The sequence below is a fragment of the Elephantulus edwardii genome, unplaced genomic scaffold (assembly GCF_000299155.1).
Source record: "Elephantulus edwardii isolate Elephantulus edwardi_28Jun2011 unplaced genomic scaffold, EleEdw1.0 scaffold00127, whole genome shotgun sequence".
NCBI lineage: Eukaryota > Metazoa > Chordata > Mammalia > Macroscelidea > Macroscelididae > Elephantulus > Elephantulus edwardii.
Window position 1 is genome coordinate 2,256,700 of NW_006399877.1, and position 18,035 is coordinate 2,274,734.

The window sequence follows — 18,035 nt, forward strand, 5'->3', positions numbered from 1 at the left end:
GTGGAGAGGGTGGCATGGACAGTGAGGACAGACTCACAGATGGGACGGAGGGTGTCGGAGGTGGGGAGGGTGGCACAGGACGGGACGGGGTTCCTGTCTGTTGTTCATACGGTGCTCAGCTTGACTGTGTAACAACAGCCACAGTGCAGAGGCCAAGCCCCTCTGGTGCTTCGGGCCCCCAGCACCCCTGGGGAGAAGGATGGACAGTCTCCTCCTATGTGATGTTGTGATGTCCAGTCTCTGAAAACCGGCAGGAGGGTCAGCTGAGGTGGCTCCCACCCAGCAGCAGTGAACTTGGGCGTCTCCTCAGGAAGCGCCCCCTCGTTAATCTCCCTTGTGGTAGCTGATGGGTTCAAACTGCCAATCTTTGATTCACAGCTGGGCCACCAGCGCCCCTTTGGAGGTTCTCAGGCCTTGTACCTGGAAAGCTCCCAATGGCTACTGACCTCTGCCAAGCTGGGGTCACTGAGGAGTCAGGTTCACGTGCACAGTAGCCCATTTCAGATTGTCATTGCCCCACCTCTGTGAACCCGCACCCCAGACCAGGCAGCCTCGTGCCCAAGGTCAGGAGGCCTGGGGCCAGGCCCTCGCGGTCCTGTGGGCAGCCTGGACCTATGGTGTTGATAGTGGCCATTTGCCCATTCTGCGTGCTCACGTCTGACCCCTTTCCTCTCCCAGGAGCAGCCTCACAAGTGCACACGGCCCTGCTCAAGTCCAAGGTGGACGGCCCCGCCGAGGTCAGCGCGCACCTGCCGCCGCTGGCGCTGCCCCACAAGGCTGACAGCGTCATGTCGCTCACGAGCCAGTGCAGCTACAGCAGCACCATCGTCCACGTCGGCGACAAGAAGCTGCAGCCCGAGCCAGGTCCGTGGGGCCAGGGTGGCACCGGAGGATCGCCTTTCCCAATAAGCTGGTGCCTGCCCGTCGTAAGAAGGCGGACACTGCACAGCAAGCAGAGCGAGCCCAGCATTCCGTGGGGGCCAGGGAGGAGGAGCGTCATCTGGGAGAGCTGACCGCTGTGGGAGGAACACTCGGCAGGGACAGTAGCGTTGGGACCCTGCAGGGAACCGGGAAGCCCAGGAAAGCAGGCACACGTTTCTGAGGTTCCTAGCATCAAGGGGTGCTGCTGACACTAGCCTGTAGTCTCCTGGTGTAGACAGCAGCAAGATGAAGAAGTTGGGAGTGTCGTGAGAATGTCCAAGAAGGGGCACAGACCACGACAGCATGGGGTGCTGGGGAAAGGGCTCGTGGACGTGCCGGGCGCAGGGACGTGCCAAGGGGACAGGGACGTGCCGGGCACACCTCAGCATCTGCAAGGCATAGAACAGCAACCACAGTAGAATAAGTCCATAGGGAAAGGAGCTCAGGTGACACAGCGCAGTGTGTGGGGCTGTTAACTGAGAGGCCAACAGTTCAGATCCATCAGCCACTGCACAGGAGAGAAATGGGCAGTTTCCAGCCCTAAAGATTCAAGCCCCAGAGCACAGTGGAGGGTCACAGGACATGTAACTGACTGGACAGAAGAGTGAATTGGAAAATGCATTCTGTACATTTTCACTCCCATAAAAATGTGTATTTAAGGCCAGAAGAACCCTACAAGCCCAGCAGTGAGGTCCAGAGCCAGTCACATAAAAGATGGGGCCCAGGCAGCCCCAATTCAAAGCTGGGCCCAGGCTGAGCCCTGCGCTTCAGCACCACCTAGTGGAAGGTGTGCATCACTGCTTGCCGAGGGAGAGGCCGATGGTGGTCCTGCGTCCATCCCCGGCTGGCAGCACTGGGCAGTTCAGGACGTCTCCTTGGCTGGTGCTGCAGAACGCAGGGCCACCGCGTCCCCCTGCCCCCTCCAGCCCTGCCTCCTGTAAGACCCCAGCTATCCTCTCTTGCACCCCTGCTGTTGGAACATAGCCATAGCCGCAGGGCCACTGCTTACCCCTTCCCCCTCCAGCCCTGCCTCGTGTAAGACCCCAGCTTTCCTCTCTTGCACCCCTGCTGTTGGAACATAGCCAGAGCCGGGTTGCAGCAAGAGGCCTAGCTGACAGGGTTGTGGGTTTTGCTGGATTTCCTTGTTCTTCTAATGCCCTGGTTAGCCCTGACCCCAGGATTTCCTCTTTCCTGGGAAGGAGGAAGTTAAAAGGAAGAAGAATGAGGAGAGGAGAAGGAGGCGGGAAGGAAGGAGAGGAGGCCCACCTGCGGTGCCAGCATCAGCCCCACATCCTTTCTGGGCAGCTGGTGTGGCCACCCCAGGTCTGCATGCTCCCAGCACCTGAGTCCTTAAAAGGCGAGTGTGTCCCAGGAGAACTGGCCGAGCTGGAGACCCAAGGTGCTAGGCTGTCCTTGTTCATGACACTGGACGTGGCGATGTCCATCCTGTACTGTGGTTATGAGTTATTTTACATGGTGCTGTCTCAGTTCGCTTGTTTTATTTTGGTAAAAAAAAATACACAGAAGAGTATTTGCCACTTCAACTATTTTAATGTTCATCATTTCTAAGCTTTTTTAATTATGATTTGGGAGAAAGTTTACAGAGTAAAGTGATTTGCTGTTCAGTCATTTGCACCCACTTCATAGCATGGTTGGGGGTCCCCACAACGTGGCAGCACTCTGCTCCCTCCCTCCTTGAGTCTCCCATTTCCTCTGGCCTCTCCCTTCCTGACTCTGAGCTTCCTCCCTGTGCAGATGCTGGCCTTTCACTTCTGTGGTTGATGGTTCTAAGTTCTCCCACAGAGGCCCGTCTCAGTTCACCCGTGTGTGGTGTTGTTTATGCCATTTAGTGAGAAGCACCTCCTAGTTGGCCCTCCAGGTCTTCAGGGCTGTCGTCTGCACATGAGGAGCTTGCCCGTCCTCCTGTAGAACAGCTGGTGCATTCAAACCACCTGTCCAAAGGCGGGAAGAACAGCCTCTTCCCACTAGGCCACCAGGGCGACGGGAGAGATGGGCCTGCCTCATAGCGTTGAACGTGCCGCACAGCCATCACCATGCGCCCTTTGCTGGTTCCGTCACCGGAGGGAAGCTCGATGCCCCTAGGCATGGACTCGTCCTCCCCACACCCCAGTGCCCACTAACCACGCTGGTCTCTGTACAGTAAGAGGCAGCACCTCTCATGACCTCTGTAAACAGTAGGGTGCCGTCAGAGAGGAAGACTCCAGTGCTGTCCACCGCCAGAGCTCCAGGGGAGTGGGACTCCATCCATCCAAAGCAGAAACACATGAGACCCAGAAAAAGGCGGCGCGAGGAACCATCCCCACTGCCAGTAGGCAGTTCCACGCCCTTGCACCCCGTCATGGGCTGCGGAGGCTGAAAGGCTTCTCAGGAGCCGACTGTCCGTGTCGCTCCTGGGGAGTGGCTGGCAGATTCAAACCACTGACCTTGCCACTAGCACTTCACATTACGTGCTGGACCACCAGAGCTGCTTTTTAGAAAGGCAGTCCGGTGAGTCCAGCTGTCTGGAGCGTCCCTGTACTCCCCTAGTTCATGCAGGTAGTGTCACATAATGTCTGCCGGCTTTGCACAGCCTGGGTTTTTATCCTAAAAGCAGAAGTGGCTGTGTAGTCAGCAGGTCTTCGGTCTCTGTTCTAGAAATGGTGGAGGACGTCGTGAGTGGCCCCGAGTCCCTGGACAGCCCGGCCGGCCCTGCACTGAGCCTGGGCCCCGAGAAGGAGCCGTTCAAGAAGGTGGGCCTCACCAAGGAGGTGCTAGCTGTACACACGCAGAAGGAGGAGCAGAGCTTCCTGCACAAGTTCAAGGAGATGCGCAAACTCGGCGTACTGCCGTCCAGATGCCACCACTGCCTCCCGCAGGGGCCCCCAAGCGAGCGCGGTGAGTGGGCTCAAGCTGCGTACCTGCAGGCCCCACAACTTCATCCCTTTGGGGCTTCTCTCTCATACACACTCATTGGCATCCATTCTCCTTTCCTCGTTCTTACGCATCGTCTGTCTCACAGATGCATAGGAGGTACAGTCAGGTGCACCTTAGTCTTTATATTGACATCCTTGCTCGTTAGCATTTTGGTGAGGTCTTTGGAGGCAGACTTTCTCATTGCAGCACATCTGATTTCTTGACTGCTGCGTCCATGGGTGTTGCCTGTGGATCCAAGTAGAATTAATTCCTTGACAGTTTGAGTCTCTTCTCGATTCGTAGTGATGCTACCTAATAGTCTAGTTGCTGCTGTCGAATCAGAACCAACTCATAACTGGCCCTCCTGGGGCTTCTCAGAGGTAGTGACTCGCACAGGAGGAGATTGTCCAGCCTTTTCTAGCAGAGCCCCTGGTGAGTTTGAACCTTGTGCCTCTGGGATGGCAGGACGGCTCCTTCCTACTAGGCCACCAGAGCTCCCTGTGGTCCAGGGGTGAGGAATTGTATTGTTTTGTCCTTGAGTCTAAATCTTTCAGGCAGCAGGTTGGCACTCTGTGTCTGGACCGCTCCCCTGTGTCGAGCCAGTTCAAAGCTCTGGTCCCAAATCAATACCAGAAACTGTGAAATGTCACCAGTTTAGGAAACTCATTGAGGGGACAGCTATCTGAACACCACTGTGCCAGAGTCCATTCCTGTGGAACCTTCCGTCTATGGGACATATATTGTCCCCAGGGAAGTTGTGGGGACAGATGCTGGCTGCCTCCTCACTCTCCTTGCAATGTCCAGGGAAAATTACCTCTGTCTGCATGCTCCCTCCCATGGGACAAGAGACCCTTCCTGCCCGCCCACACTGGCCTCTTGGAGAGCAGGTCAGGCCATGGTGGTGCTGATGCGTATTTGGGGTCAGGCCCCTGGACGAGGGAGTCCTGCCCTCCTGCATGGCCACCTTCAGGGCCAAGCTGGACTCTAAGGGCGAGCAGAGCCTCCTTGATGCCAAGAGCCACCAGGTGATTCAAGGTCACAGGACGAAGCAGAGCAGACAAGCTTCCTCACCTCTTTCCTGGGTCCAGACATCCCCGATATGATGACCCCAGAGATGCCCTCGACCTTGTTCCCTGGGCTCCATCACAGAATCAGAGCTATGTATGACCAGGATCCTGCTTCCTTGAACCCCAAAACATGTCCCCCAAGGCCCTATACCCCAAGACACCCCCAGAGACACACACCCCTTCTCCCCTGAGCCCCAAGATATGCCCCCAGGGCCCTGCTTCCCATTTCTGAGTAGTCCTTTGGGTCTTTCTTGAGATGTGAGTGGAAGTTCACCGTGAGAGTTCGCTTTCTCCATACACACTGCCCCTCTTGATGCCAACTGCAGCCCTCATCTGTGAAAGGAGAGGCTGCACCCCCATCAGGATGTCTCTCACCCCCCTCTCCTCCCATGCCTGCAGACACCATAGCTGCCCTCACGCAAGCTTCTAAAGCGCTAGTCACGCTTCCTGTGCTGGGCTGAAGGGCACCATCCCTGTGTCCAGCCCACTTTACCTCAGCACCCCGAGACAGTGGTCCCGTGCCCCCAGGCCCAGAGGCTCATCATAGCCTGTGGTCCATTCAGTGGACAGGCTGGGCCTGGTCTCTGCCATGAGGTGGGCGGACTTCGTGGGGGACAGGTGGACGGTGGAGGTGCTGTCCAGTTCTGCTGGCCCTGAGACGTGACAGGGCAGGAGCCGTGGCGTTGAAGCCATGTTTAACCTGGGCTGTTTCCTCCCCGTAGCCACTGCCGGACTGAGAAACACTCCTGGGTCACACCCGTCATGGAAGAAACCCGGGAAGAACCGTAACCTGAAGTCCAAATGGGCCAAGTCCCGAGACTCGTCGGGGAGCACAGCATCCGGAGGGCCAGCACCCGCCCGTGTCCCACTCGCTGGCCTCAGTGCCACCCCCTGGTCCCCATCGGACACATCTCAGTCCAGCTGCACAGCTCCGCCCTTCCCTGGGCCCATGCCAGCCTATCCCCTGCCCATGTTCCCTGTGCCAGGGCCGGTGGCGGCCCCCTCAACCCCCCACACTGGCTACTCAGTGCCTGTGGGTCCACAGGCCGACGTGGCTGTTACAGCCCCACTGGCTCCAGTCATGGCGTACGTGCTGCCTGGCTACCCCTTCCCCACCGTGGCCCCCAGCCTGTCCCAGCCCTACTTCCCTGGCCAGACTCCCTTTCTGAGCCACCCCGAGACAATGTTCACCCCACAGCCCATCTTTTCCACACGGACCCCACTCCCCGCTCAGCCATGTGCCTGTCCCTGGCCCGAGCGTGCGGCCACCCCTGCCACCCCATCCTCGGCCACCGGGCCTGTGGGCCGTACCTCCCCACCGCTCTTCGAGTCCCGAGGCAGCTCACCCCTGCAGCTCAACCTGCTGCAGCTGGAGGAGACCCCTGAGGGGAGTGCTGCGGCCATGGGCACTGCTGGAGCCACGGCCGTGGGCCCTGATGCCAAGCCAGCCGCAGCCCAAGATCCCCCAGCGCAGGCAAGGCTGACTGTAAGTGGCAGCAGGTGCGGCGTGAGGGGCCGGGCGGTGGGCAGTGAGTTCTGGTGGAAATGCTGGTGTCGGTTCAAAGCACTACCCTTTCGGTCAACATCCCAGGGGTGAATCACTGTCCCACCAGGGCTCATGTCAGTGTTGTTAGACTCATTTAAAAGGTGAAAAAGTTAACATTCAGAGTTTAACCCGTTATCGTGTGATTCTGTCTCCCGGTGGACTTCGGACAGGGTGGGACTGCCCAGCGGGGTTTCCAGGGGGCTCATCTCTACATGCAGTGGCCTAGTGGTACAGCGTGGAGCTCCCATCCCAAAGGCATATGGTTCAAATCCACCAGCTGCTCCACAGGACGAAAATGGCAGTCTCCTCGCCAGCAAGTTACAGTCTCTGAAAACCGGCTGGAGGAGCGGCTGCGGTTGGCTGGGAGCTGACAGCCCACCACGGCAACAGTCTACACAGGCCAACCGCCACAGCTCTCTCCTGAGGACCAGCTAGTGGACTGGAACCACTCACCACCGGCTTAACAGCCGAGTGTGCCGCCCCTGGAGAGGAGGGCACATGCAGGACAGTGCCAGGTGCCCAGCTCCGGCTTTCCCGGGGCCCAGAGCCTTGTTGGTGTAATTTAGGAGCTGACATGTGCTGTCTTTACAGAAGCACTATCTGCAGCTGTGACCTGGCTTCGGCAGCCACCCCTGCAGACCCTCGCACCCCACACTCCCTGCTCACTCAGTGTCTCCACATGTCACAACGTGGTGTCCCCAGCTGAGTGTCCTAGGGCCGCCGTAAGAAGTGTCCGGCACAGGCAACTTTAAAGAACTGACACGGACAGTGAGGGGAAGTGCCATAGCCCATTCCAACAAAGAACTCGATTAGGCGTGTTACATAAGTTCTTCGGAATCCTGGCACATAGAAAAGCTGTTTTCATCAGACCATAATGTCGTCTATAGTAGATGTTAGGCTGTTAATTGAACAGTCATAAGTTCAAATCCCGCAGCCACTCAAATAATAAACATGAGTCTCTTCTTGGAAACTGAAACTAGGTTGCCATAGTGGAGATGATGGAAGGTCCCCGGAATTAGCTGCAAGGCAGTGGGGGGATGGGATGGGGGAATGGGGCAGAGTGTCTGTCAAGCGAGTGATCTCATCGAGAAGAAGGTTGACATTTTCCGAGAATGACTCACAGGTGTCAGAGACAAAGTGAGCGTGTGCTGTTGAAAAAGATTTGATGCAAATATATGACACCAAAGTTTACGAACAAAAAAAAAAGATTTGATGCCTGTGCTCCCCGTGCTGGACAGCCACACAACTCCAGTCTGGAAACAGCACGGCATCTGTGTGTGAAACCTGGATCAAGGACTACAGCCTTTGGTGTGGATTCTATCACAACATCAAAACAGAGGTCCTATCTACAACCAGGAGAAGATAAAATAGATGAATGGGACCTTCTAAGAATCAAATCCCTATACACATCCAAAAACTTCTCCAACAGGGTAAAAAGGGAAGCCACAGACTGGGAACAAGTATTTCGTAATGACATGTCAGATAAGGGACTTATATCTAGAATTTATAAAATACTTGAGCGCCACAACAAAATAAAGGTAAATAATCCAATAGAAAAATGGGGACAGGATATGAATAGACACTTCACCAAAGAAGACATTCAGATGGCTAACAAGCACATGAAGAAATGTTCAAAATCCCTAGCTCTAAGAGAGATACAAATCAAAACAACTATGAGATACCATCTCACCCCAGTCAGAATAGCAAAATTTAACAGGACAGCAAACATCAAATGCTGGCTGGCGAGGTTGTGGAGACACTGGAACCCTTATTCACTGTTGGTGGGAGTGTAAAATGGTGCAACCACTGTGGAAGGCAGTATGGCGCTTTCTCAAAAAGTTGCAAATAGAGATACCATTTGACCCCGCAATTCCACTACTGGGAATATATCCCAAAGAGACCATAACTGACATCCAAGCAGATAAATGCACACCCCTGTTTATTGCAACTCTGTTCACAATAGCAAGGAGTTGGAAACAACCCAGGTGCCCATCAACAAACGAATGGATAGAGAAGCTGTGGTATACTCACACAATGGAATACTACGCTGCATTGAAAAACAAGGAACTCATTCAATATTATTCAAAATGGGTGAGCCTGGAGGACATTATGCTGAGTGAAATATCTCAGTCGCAAAAGGACAAATATTGCATGGTGCCACTGCTGTAAAATGGGACTGATATCAGGGTGGGGGTAAGACTGAGAAAAACTGGATAAATTGTATGTACTGCACTGAAACAGATGAGGGAGAGAATAATTTAAAAGCGATGTATGATAGGGTATTATGGTTATCAAAAGAGTCCACAATTAAGGTTGCATGCTGGGATGTACTTGGGGTGGTGGGAGGGGTGCGGGGGGATTGTGTACCAGGGAGGGAGTCTTTCTTTTACCTTTGAAAGAGAGGAGCGAACTGGGGGGCGGGGGGAGAGGGCTGGGCGGGTAGAGAAGTACAGCAATGAATGAATGGAAATCCAAATTCTCTGTAAATGTTCATTAAAATTATAAAAAAATAAAATAAAATATATCCAAACAAAACAAAAAAAAAACAACAGAGGTCCTCACCACAGGACCAACAGTCAACATTACAATAGATGGAGAAAACATTGAACTTTTTCATGATTTTAACTATGGTTCAACAATCAACACACTTGCTGCCAGCAGTCAGGAAATCAGGAGATGCATTGCATTGGGCAAGTCTGCTGTCAGGGACCTCTCCAAAATGCTGAAGAGCAGTGGTGTTGTGTTGAAGACTAAGGTGTGCCTGACTCAGGCCATGGTCTTCACAGTCACCTGCTACGCCTCAGAGAGCTGGGCAGTGAATAAAGATGACAGAGACTTGATGCCTTTGGACTGAGGTCCTGGAGAAGAGCACTGAACATCCCATGGATGGCCAAGAGAAGAACAGAGATCTTGGAAAAGTGCAGCAGAGTGCTCCTTGGAAGCAAATGGATGCTTTGTGGCCCATACTCTGAGCAGCGAGGCGAGGCTGTCTTTGGAAATGGACATCAAGCTTGGAAAGACGGAGGGTCTGCGGAGGAAGGGAGATTCCCAACGAGACAGATTGACACTGTGACTGCAGCAGTGGGCTCTGGGTAGAACAGCGTTCCATTCGGCTGTGCATAGGGTCATTGAGTCATACGTGGCTCATTGGCACCTAACAACAGCCGTGGTTTGCACACTGTTGCCCTCTGACCTGCGTGTCATCCCTCAGTGTGACAGCCCGTTTCCTGCCTCCTCCTAGGTCCCCATTTCCCTTCGTGCTTCCTGCCTTTGGAGTGTGGTTTGGGGCCCTCTGGTCCTGGCGCTTTGTTGTCCTGGGAATGCGTCCCTCGCAGTGTCACTGTCCACTTGATAGGTCTGTCCTGGCCCTGTCCACGTGTGAAGGGTGTCTCAGGACCACAGCCCAGCACATGTCTCGGGACATCTCACCATCAACACTGACATCGTCTCTCTGTTCCTCCAGGTCCGTGTGCCCTCAGAGGCCCAGCACAGCGATGCCCTGTCCACGTCCAGTGACCTGCTTGACCTGCTCCTGCATGAGGACCTGTGTTCAGCTGCGGGCTCGGCCCTGTCAGGGAGTGGGGCCTCCGCTGCCTCGGACTCTCTGGGCTCCGGGTCACTGGGCTGCACTGCATCTGGGAGCGGGACAGGTATGTGGGTGCATCCATGCCTGGGTCAGGGGTGTGGGGGTTGTCTCTGGATTCAGGGCGGGGATGCATGTCCTAGGTTGACCATTGCCCAGGGAGCATCAGGTGCAGGCCCATGAGGGCGGACAGGGCTCAGTCCATGCTCCCACCATGAGGTACCTGAACTCCCTACACGTGGCATGTGGCTGCCCCATAGGGTCAAGTGCACCTCTTCACCTGCCCTTTCCCAGCTGCAGGTTCCCATCAGTGAGGCCTTCCCAGCTTGTGTCTGTCACCAGTGTAACCCCAGGCCTCACCCTGGCCCCTCATAGGCCCCTAAAATCTCCTAGGCTACCCCAAAGGACCAGAAACTGCCTTCCCTGAATTTGTCCCACTTTGCAGTACTGTGTGGACTTCACGGCTCGTGGTCTTGATACTAGAAATGCATGCATTTGTCCTCCAACCCAAACCCGCTTCAGATCCCTGGAAATCTCTGCTGACGGGCCCTGCCCTCTTATGCACAGGATTCCCCCGGCCCTGAGGCCAGTCAGCTAGCTGGGCCATGGTCCCTTCCGTGTATGAGACTCCTCTTGAGGCCAGCAGGCTGTGGCCAACATGGTCCCCTCCCGGGGCTGGATAACAAAGTACTGCGGAGTAGGTGCCTGACGAGAGCACACCATGTCTGTGTTCTGGAGGTGTCTGAAGGCCCACACGCTCTCTAAGAACTCTAGGGAGGGTCCTTGCTGGCCTGTCTGACCTCTGGTGTCCCCAGGTGTCCCTGTGTTTGCCGCTGCAGTGTAGTTCCACCGGGGTCTTCCCCATCTGTGTCCCTCCTGTTTTCTAAGACACCTCTCAGTTGGGTCAGGACCAGCTGCATCCAGCATGACTTCCAGGCCCAGCCCCAGGCACCAGGAGTCAGGGCTTGAGATGCCTTCAGGGAAACGTCATCCACTCTTGGAATTTGGATCATGTAAAGAGTTAGCTGGAAGGGTTGAGAGGGCCCCAAGACACGTGGAAGCAGGTCCTAGAGGCCCAGGTACTGAAAGCATGGTGAGCCCGGCTCTGGTCTGACCCGCAGGGCCCTCGACAGCACCTGGTGCTGTGTGTGGAGCTGGCAGTCGGCTGCCCACTCACTGGGCACGGGCACCCTCCTCTGTGACCCCGCTCAGACCAAAGGTGGGGCCCTGGTGGTGCAGTGGGTGGACACTCAGCTGCTGACTGAAAAGTCAGTGGTTTCCACCCACCAGCCACACCCCAAGAAGGTGAGGCCTTGAACTTCATACAGGTTACAGCTTGGAAACCCAGGGCAGGTCTGCTCCGTCCTGAGGTTCTAGGCATTGAAATCCCCAGGTGGCCGAGGGTTGGGTGCTGGAAGGACTGGGCCACCCTCAGCTCACCACACGTGCTCCACACCTGGAGAAGCCTTGGCACCTTCCCCGCACTAACCCACAGAGGTCACGTCCACTCACCCTCACCCTGGGGGTCCCCAGGCTGCCTGCCTTTGCGGGAGCAGACTGCCTCTTCTTCCTCCCCCAGGCAGGCCAAGCTGTCCCCCTTTTCGTCAGAGTGCTTTAGACTGTGCCCAGAACGTCCAGCACCACGTCCCTCTGTGTCCTTGCGGTTGGTCGGAGCTGACTCACTGCTGAGCCTTCGTCTCCGAGCCTGTGAAACCCACAGGAGGAGCCTGCCCGTCTTTGTTCTTTGGAGCCACTGGTGGATTCGAACCACCAGAGAGGCTGGGCCCAGGCAGACTCCACCAGCAGCGCACTTGCCCTCAAGCAAGGCCAGACACTTCCCTGGGCACCTGCCACCTGTGAGTCCACCTGAGGAGCACATGATCTGGTCCCCACACTCCCTTGGTCAGGCAGTGACTCACTGGGGCCCCTCGGTCAGTCACGCTGACCCCAGAACAGGTGCTAGGGCTCAGGTGACACAGCGCTCGGGGTGCTCCACGGCTGTGTGAAAGCATGGAGGTTTGAGCCCCTCACCACTGTGAGACACAGACGTGACCGTCAGCTCTGACGCAGCGGCCTAGGGCGCTCCAGGCGGCGCCCTGGCCAGGAGGGTCTCTAAGCTGAAGCGAATCTGCAGCTGTGGGTCTGGCTTTATGGCTGTAGGTGCAGACAGACACTGGGACAGACCTCGGGAACCCTGAAGGAGCACACAAAGGCTGCCTCCCTAGGTTGGACGGCTTTCCTTTCTGTTAACAACAGTCACCTGGCATCCTAGTGGCTCAGTGGCTAAGGCACCCCACTACTAACTAAGAGGTCAGTGGTTCTAACCCACCAGCCACCCTGTGCAGGAAGAAGTGGCTGCCCACTCCTGTAGGATCAGATCCTTGGGGAGTCTCTGGGGCACAGACTCATTGGCCTTGGGTTGGGGCACAAAGGGCTTCCTAAGACCCGGCTCCGATTTGTACAGCGTGCCCCTGCTCTGCCCCAGCTTCCTCCGTGGACACTGGCCTCTGTGGCACCAGCTGAAATCTGTGTCCACAGCACCAGCTAACTAGGGAAGTAGGCAGGCAGGCAGGGGAAGGCCACCCACGCCCCTCACCCCCTCTCTGTGACTGTCAGTCCTGTTCACGCTCTGTCCTGCGAGATGGGCTCCAGTGAGCGTGCTCTGTGTTTTAAAGGCAGCAGTGACACGGGCCACACCAGCAAGTACTTTGGCAGCATTGACTCGTCGGAGAACCAGCGCAGAGCGAGAACAGGCGCGGGTGTGGGTGAGCCTGGCCGTCCCCTCCAGGGCACCCTTCAGGACCCCATCTGGCTGCTGCTGGCCGACGTAGACAAGAGCACCATGATGACCTACCAGATGCCTGCCCGGTAAGCCTTGCTCCTGTGCCACAGAGCAGGAACGGCCGAGCGAGGGGTGCCCCAAGTACAGGCTGAGGGGAGGCGTCCTCTAAAGACCAGCTTGGCTTCTTAGGGGCAGCAGATGAAGAGGCAAGGACCCCCAGTGAGCCACTTGTCCTGTGAGCGCAGCTGTGGGGGCTCGGCAGACCATTACCCTGTCTGGGGCAGGGTCCCCAAGTCCCCAGGGGCTGGCACCTCACATGCACACAGCACGTGTGCAGACGTCATCTCCTGTGGGGTCGTGGGCTGGGAGAGGAATGATTTAGGGTCCCGGTGGTGGCCAGCCTAGGGAGTCTTGGCCTGGACTCTGATGCTACGTCAGGCTGTTAACAAGGAGGCCAAGGCACCCTGCGGAACACCCCACGGCCGAGGGATCTGGGAGAAATGGAGACAGGAGGGGCCCCTGAGAGAGAAGAGCCAGATGTCCAGGCCTCGCAGTGGGTGCCTTCTGGCCAGTGGCCGGGGATGCCAACTCTGCTGGCTATGTGTACAGCCAGGGCCTCTGTCGGTGATGCCTGTTGGAGCCAGGGGTCCCTGAAGGCTGCACTCGGCTCAGACTGAGCGGCCAACAGAAATGTTAGAGGTTCAGGTCCACCAGGCAGCCCCAAAAGGAGCTGCTGGTCTCCTTCCTGGAGACTGTGGCCCAGAACACCCTGCAGGGCCTGGCCGCACCTTGTAACGCAGGCGCCGCTAGCTAGACTCCAGGGCAGTGGGCTTCGTTTGGTATTTTGATGCTGAACCCAGGAGTCCAAGTAGAGAAACTTCCAGTTACAAACAGAAGGGTGTTGGGTTCAAGTGCACATTGGGTTTCCTCAGAAGAAAGACCCCCAGAGCTGTGTGCTTCTGGAATGCAGCCAATTGAAAACCCTCCAGAACACATTGTACACGCTGAGGCCAGTGGCCCGAGGGGACACTAAGCCAGCCTGGGGCGTGGCACCCCACTGCAGGCCTGCTGCTTGATGACGCAGAGAAGCATCCTAGGGCACAAGCTGCAGGTGACCTCTGGGCTTCAGTTACTGTGCACAGGGTGACATTTGCATGAAACAACCATCTGCACCAGCTCTGTTAGTGTCAGAAGTGTTGGCAGGAGAGGAGGGTCTTCGTTCTTACACCCCAAAGCCTCTGACACCCCCTAACCGTCTGCTGTGTCTGGGCAGGGACCCAGCTGCGGTCCTGAAGGAGGACAGGGAGAAGCTGCGGGCTCTGCAGCGCTTCCAGCCCCAGTTCTCAGAGGCCCAGAAGCAGGAGCTGCGTGAAGTCCACCCCTGGGTGCATGCAGGCGGCCTGCCCATGGTCATGGACGTGCAGGTGAGCGCCCCATGCGGTCCTGGGGGTGGGAGCCTGGACTCCTCCGTGGAGCTGTCTGCACTGCACTGGCCTCCCCTCTGAGAGCTGATCTAAAATCAGGCATTTATTTTCCTGAAAAAGACCAGCAGTTACGCTCTCGCTCAGTTTCTCACCCTTTGCCCTGTTGGAGGGTCACCCCCAGAGCAAGGGTCTTGTGTGTCTTGTTCATCTCTGAGCTCGCAGTGTTCGGAAGCACAGCTGCTCACGAGGCAGGTGGGGAACACCTCAGTGAGACAGGTTCATTACTGCCGCCCCATTTTACAGATTGGAAGACTGAGTTCAGTCAGGTAGGTCCCAGCAGCAGAAAGGACTTGGCCTGAAGCCTGCTGTTACCGCACCCCTCACTACACAAAGCTGCTGCAGTGCAGGGGCCTGCTGGCCTGGGGGGCTGGCCTGGGGGAAGCAGCGTGCTGGCCTGCTTGTCCCCTCTGAGAGCCAGCGATGGCCCCCTAGGACGCGTCCAGACCCCAGGCCCTTCTGCCTCAGTTTCTTGCCACCTGAGCAAGGGGCGCTCCGGGCCTGTGCACAGTGAACTGCGATTTTGTGGCTGACCTCAGCTTTGTGACTGTCTCCCCTTGTCTTTTAAGGAATGTGTTTACTGTGAGAACCAGGGGAAAGGTGGCATTTACGTGCCATACGAAGATGACCTCCCTACGGTGGCACTTGGTGAAGACAAGGACCCCAGAGAGGAAGAGAATGGACGGGCCCTGGGCAGAGCCGACGGAGGGCAGACATAAGCCTCCTGGCAGCCCGTAGGGAACATCGGCAGGCCAGGAGGAGGGACTCCTGAGATGAGCATGGACCTCGTGCCCTGTTGGAAGAAGAAGCATTGTTTCTTTGGAAGGAAGATTTCAAATGCTGTGAAGTTAGGAGAGGCTGAGGAATGTTTTGTATCTAAAATATGAACAATTGTGGAGGACAACAGTGTTGTGGTTTAACTTGGAGAGACTGGACTGCCCTCCGTAAGTGACCTCAGTGGTCACCGCCATCCACTGGGACCTGTCCAGGTGCCATGCCACCCATGACCAAGGTCAGGATGCCACAGGTGACGCAGCCTTCTGGAACTTTCCAGATGTGATGCACTGGAAGTCCTCAGATGTGGTTCTGTCTGAGCTGTATTCTAGCAAAGTCACCATTTGAGCAGATGACCCAGGAAGCACGGCCCACCTGGACTCAGCTTTGTGACAGTTGCACGTATTTGTCACCACACCCTGTGTCAGCAGAGGCCATGTTCCTGCTTGTGTGGCTCCTGCTTGGATGTGGCTTTCCGCCTGGGACCCACGAATCCGCCCCAGCATTTGAGCACCCGTTGTTCTCAGGGTGCAGCGAGCTTTCCTCTGCCACCGCGTCCCCAGGCCGCATCGCGTCCCCAGGCCGGAGACCTGCCCTCGCCTTCCTGCCGGCCCGTCCTCGCCACGGGGAGCAGCTGATCACTGCAGGCTGGTGTCCACTGCATCCCTGACACTGTCAGGTCCTTCTGACACCTGAGGAGACTGAGACCAGTTGTGCCAAATATTTTTTTTCCAAAACCCAAAGATTGTTTATAAAGATGTTCAGGGGACTGTGTCAAGTGGTTGCCTTGAGAAGCAGACGCTGTCTGCAGACACTTCCTTGTCCTGAGGGTGGAAATGGCTTCCCAGTTCAGGCGGCTTCCATTGGATGTCTCCCACCTGAATCTTCACCCCTCACTCAAAACCCCAAACACAAGAACACTGCTTGGTTTTCTAACTTACAAAAGGCACGTCACCTCCAGGACCTCACACAGGGCTTCTGTGACAGTCCTACTGGGGTCATTACCTGCAGCTAAGCCCAGGCAGTCTCTTTCACATCACCCTGCAGGACAAAACTACCAACTGTAGGCATCTGTCCTGCCGAGGAGCCGGCCCTTGCCTCCTGCCCCGCCCTGCTTCCACCCCTGAGAAGCTGGCTCAGCGGGCACTGGGCACTCGGTGAACTTGTTTACATGCCTGGCCACTCAGTACCTGCGCACAGGTGGTCAGACAGGCCGCCCTCCCGTCCTCACCCTGTGTCAGACAGGCCCCCTTGGCCACTCAGCACCTGCACACAGGCGGTCAGATAGGCCGCCTTCCTGTCCTCACTCTGCATCAGACAGGCCTCCTTCCCTTCCTCACCCAGCGTCAGACAGGCCCCCTTGGCCGCTCAGTACCTGCGCACACTGCAGCGGTCAGACAGGCCGCCTTCCCTGTCTCCCCCTCGCCTCCTTGTTCACCTCTTTGGAGAAATAGGTGGAAACGCTCTCCTGAGTCTCAATGAACCAGTGGTTCCTCCCTGTGCAAACCGAGCCTTCAGCCCACTATGCGATGTGTTTTCTGGACCGCTTGTGTCTTTATATGACTTTTTGGCCTTTTAGAATACTGGTAAATAAAGCAAGTATATTTTTGGTTTTAATTGCATATATTTATTTTGTTGTTAGGACCCTCTGACCTGTGGCTGTCACTGTCCACAGAGTAGAGCTGCTCTGGGGGTTCTCAGATGTGACCCTGAGGAAGCAGATCTCCTGACCTCTTCTGAAGCCCCTCTGGGTGGGGGTCTCAGCCCCCCCATTTTAGCCGCCAGTGGGAATCTTATCTGTCACCTACGTTCCGCTGAGGAGACTGACGCAGCAGAGGTCAAAATAGTCTCTAAACACAAGGAGCTCCTGACCTGTGCTCTGGTAAGGAGCTGCCCTGCCAACCCAAGTCATGCGGTTCAAATCCACCAGCTGCTCTTTGGGGAAGGGATGGGTGGTCCCTCCTGGGTGACTTACAGCCTCGGAAAACCCGATGAGGCTGCGAGTTGGTAATGACAAAGTGAAAGAGGGAAAACTCCAGACACTAACTCTAGAGTCTGCACCGTGCGTGTCCACCAGATGCCGTCCAGTCCCTTCGAGGTTCTACCCTGCTGCCCGTCAGTTGCCCTGCACGCATGTGCCCACCTGGCCCTGTGTGTGCTCATACGTGCACACGTCTGTGTGTGTTTTAAAAGGCGGACAGTGAGCTTTATAAATGCCAGTCACACCCAGTAATCCCAACCTCCATCTGCAGACAGAAGGACGTGATTGTTTGGCTCAGCCTCCAGGGCTCCCCTTTGGTCTGGGGTGACCTCAACACTGGGCACTGTCCCTGTCCCCCCACCAGCTTTGCAGCAGGGATGATGCCAGGTCAGAGTGAGGGCCTGACTGGGCATTGGAGGCCTGCCCCTGCTCTCTTGCTTTGTCCACCAGGTCCCTAGAGTTCACCAGTGGCCCAGTGCCAGCCCCTCAGAAACTGCCCTGCAAGGGACCAGGGAAGCTGGAGCACAGGGAGGCTGCACTCTGCTTCCTGGCAGGACTGTCCACTTGAACTGCACCACTGAACCACAACCACACCACTGAACCAGAACCACACTACCGAACCAGAACTACACCACCAAATCACACCACCAGATTGCACCACCAAACCAGAACCAGACCACTGAACCGTACCACTGAGCCAGAAGCACACCACCAAAGCACACCACTGACCCAGAACCACAGCACCAGTGGACAAGAAGGCCAAGTCCTCCGTGCTTCAGACTGGAGGCTCAAAGGGCCAGATGTGTGTCCCCTCAGTTTCTAGGGACTTGCGGACTCTGAATTGCACTGCTGTTTCCACATAACCCCAGCAGCACCCCACCCACATCTCCTCCCAACCAAAAGGAGTTCCTCAGTCCTCCAAGCAGACTGCCCATGAGGGCTGGGCCGCAGCTGCCAGCTGGCCACGGCCATTGTTCCCCAGGTTTA

General features: G+C 56.4%; 1 protein-coding gene across 1 annotated transcript in view; it reads left to right on the top strand.

The window, feature by feature from the left end:
- The window catches only part of PER2 (period circadian clock 2), a 38,328-nt gene extending 23,316 nt beyond the window's left edge, over positions 1 to 15,012 (top strand). The window contains exons 16-23 of the mRNA XM_006893508.1: positions 679 to 879; positions 1,308 to 1,317; positions 3,599 to 3,816; positions 5,624 to 6,387; positions 9,911 to 10,097; positions 12,706 to 12,898; positions 14,086 to 14,236; positions 14,863 to 15,012. Of these exons, the coding sequence (XP_006893570.1) occupies positions 679 to 879; positions 1,308 to 1,317; positions 3,599 to 3,816; positions 5,624 to 6,387; positions 9,911 to 10,097; positions 12,706 to 12,898; positions 14,086 to 14,236; positions 14,863 to 15,012 (1,874 nt within the window). The remainder of the gene's footprint in view (positions 1 to 678; positions 880 to 1,307; positions 1,318 to 3,598; positions 3,817 to 5,623; positions 6,388 to 9,910; positions 10,098 to 12,705; positions 12,899 to 14,085; positions 14,237 to 14,862) is intronic.
- Positions 15,013 to 18,035: the final 3,023 nt, after the last annotated feature.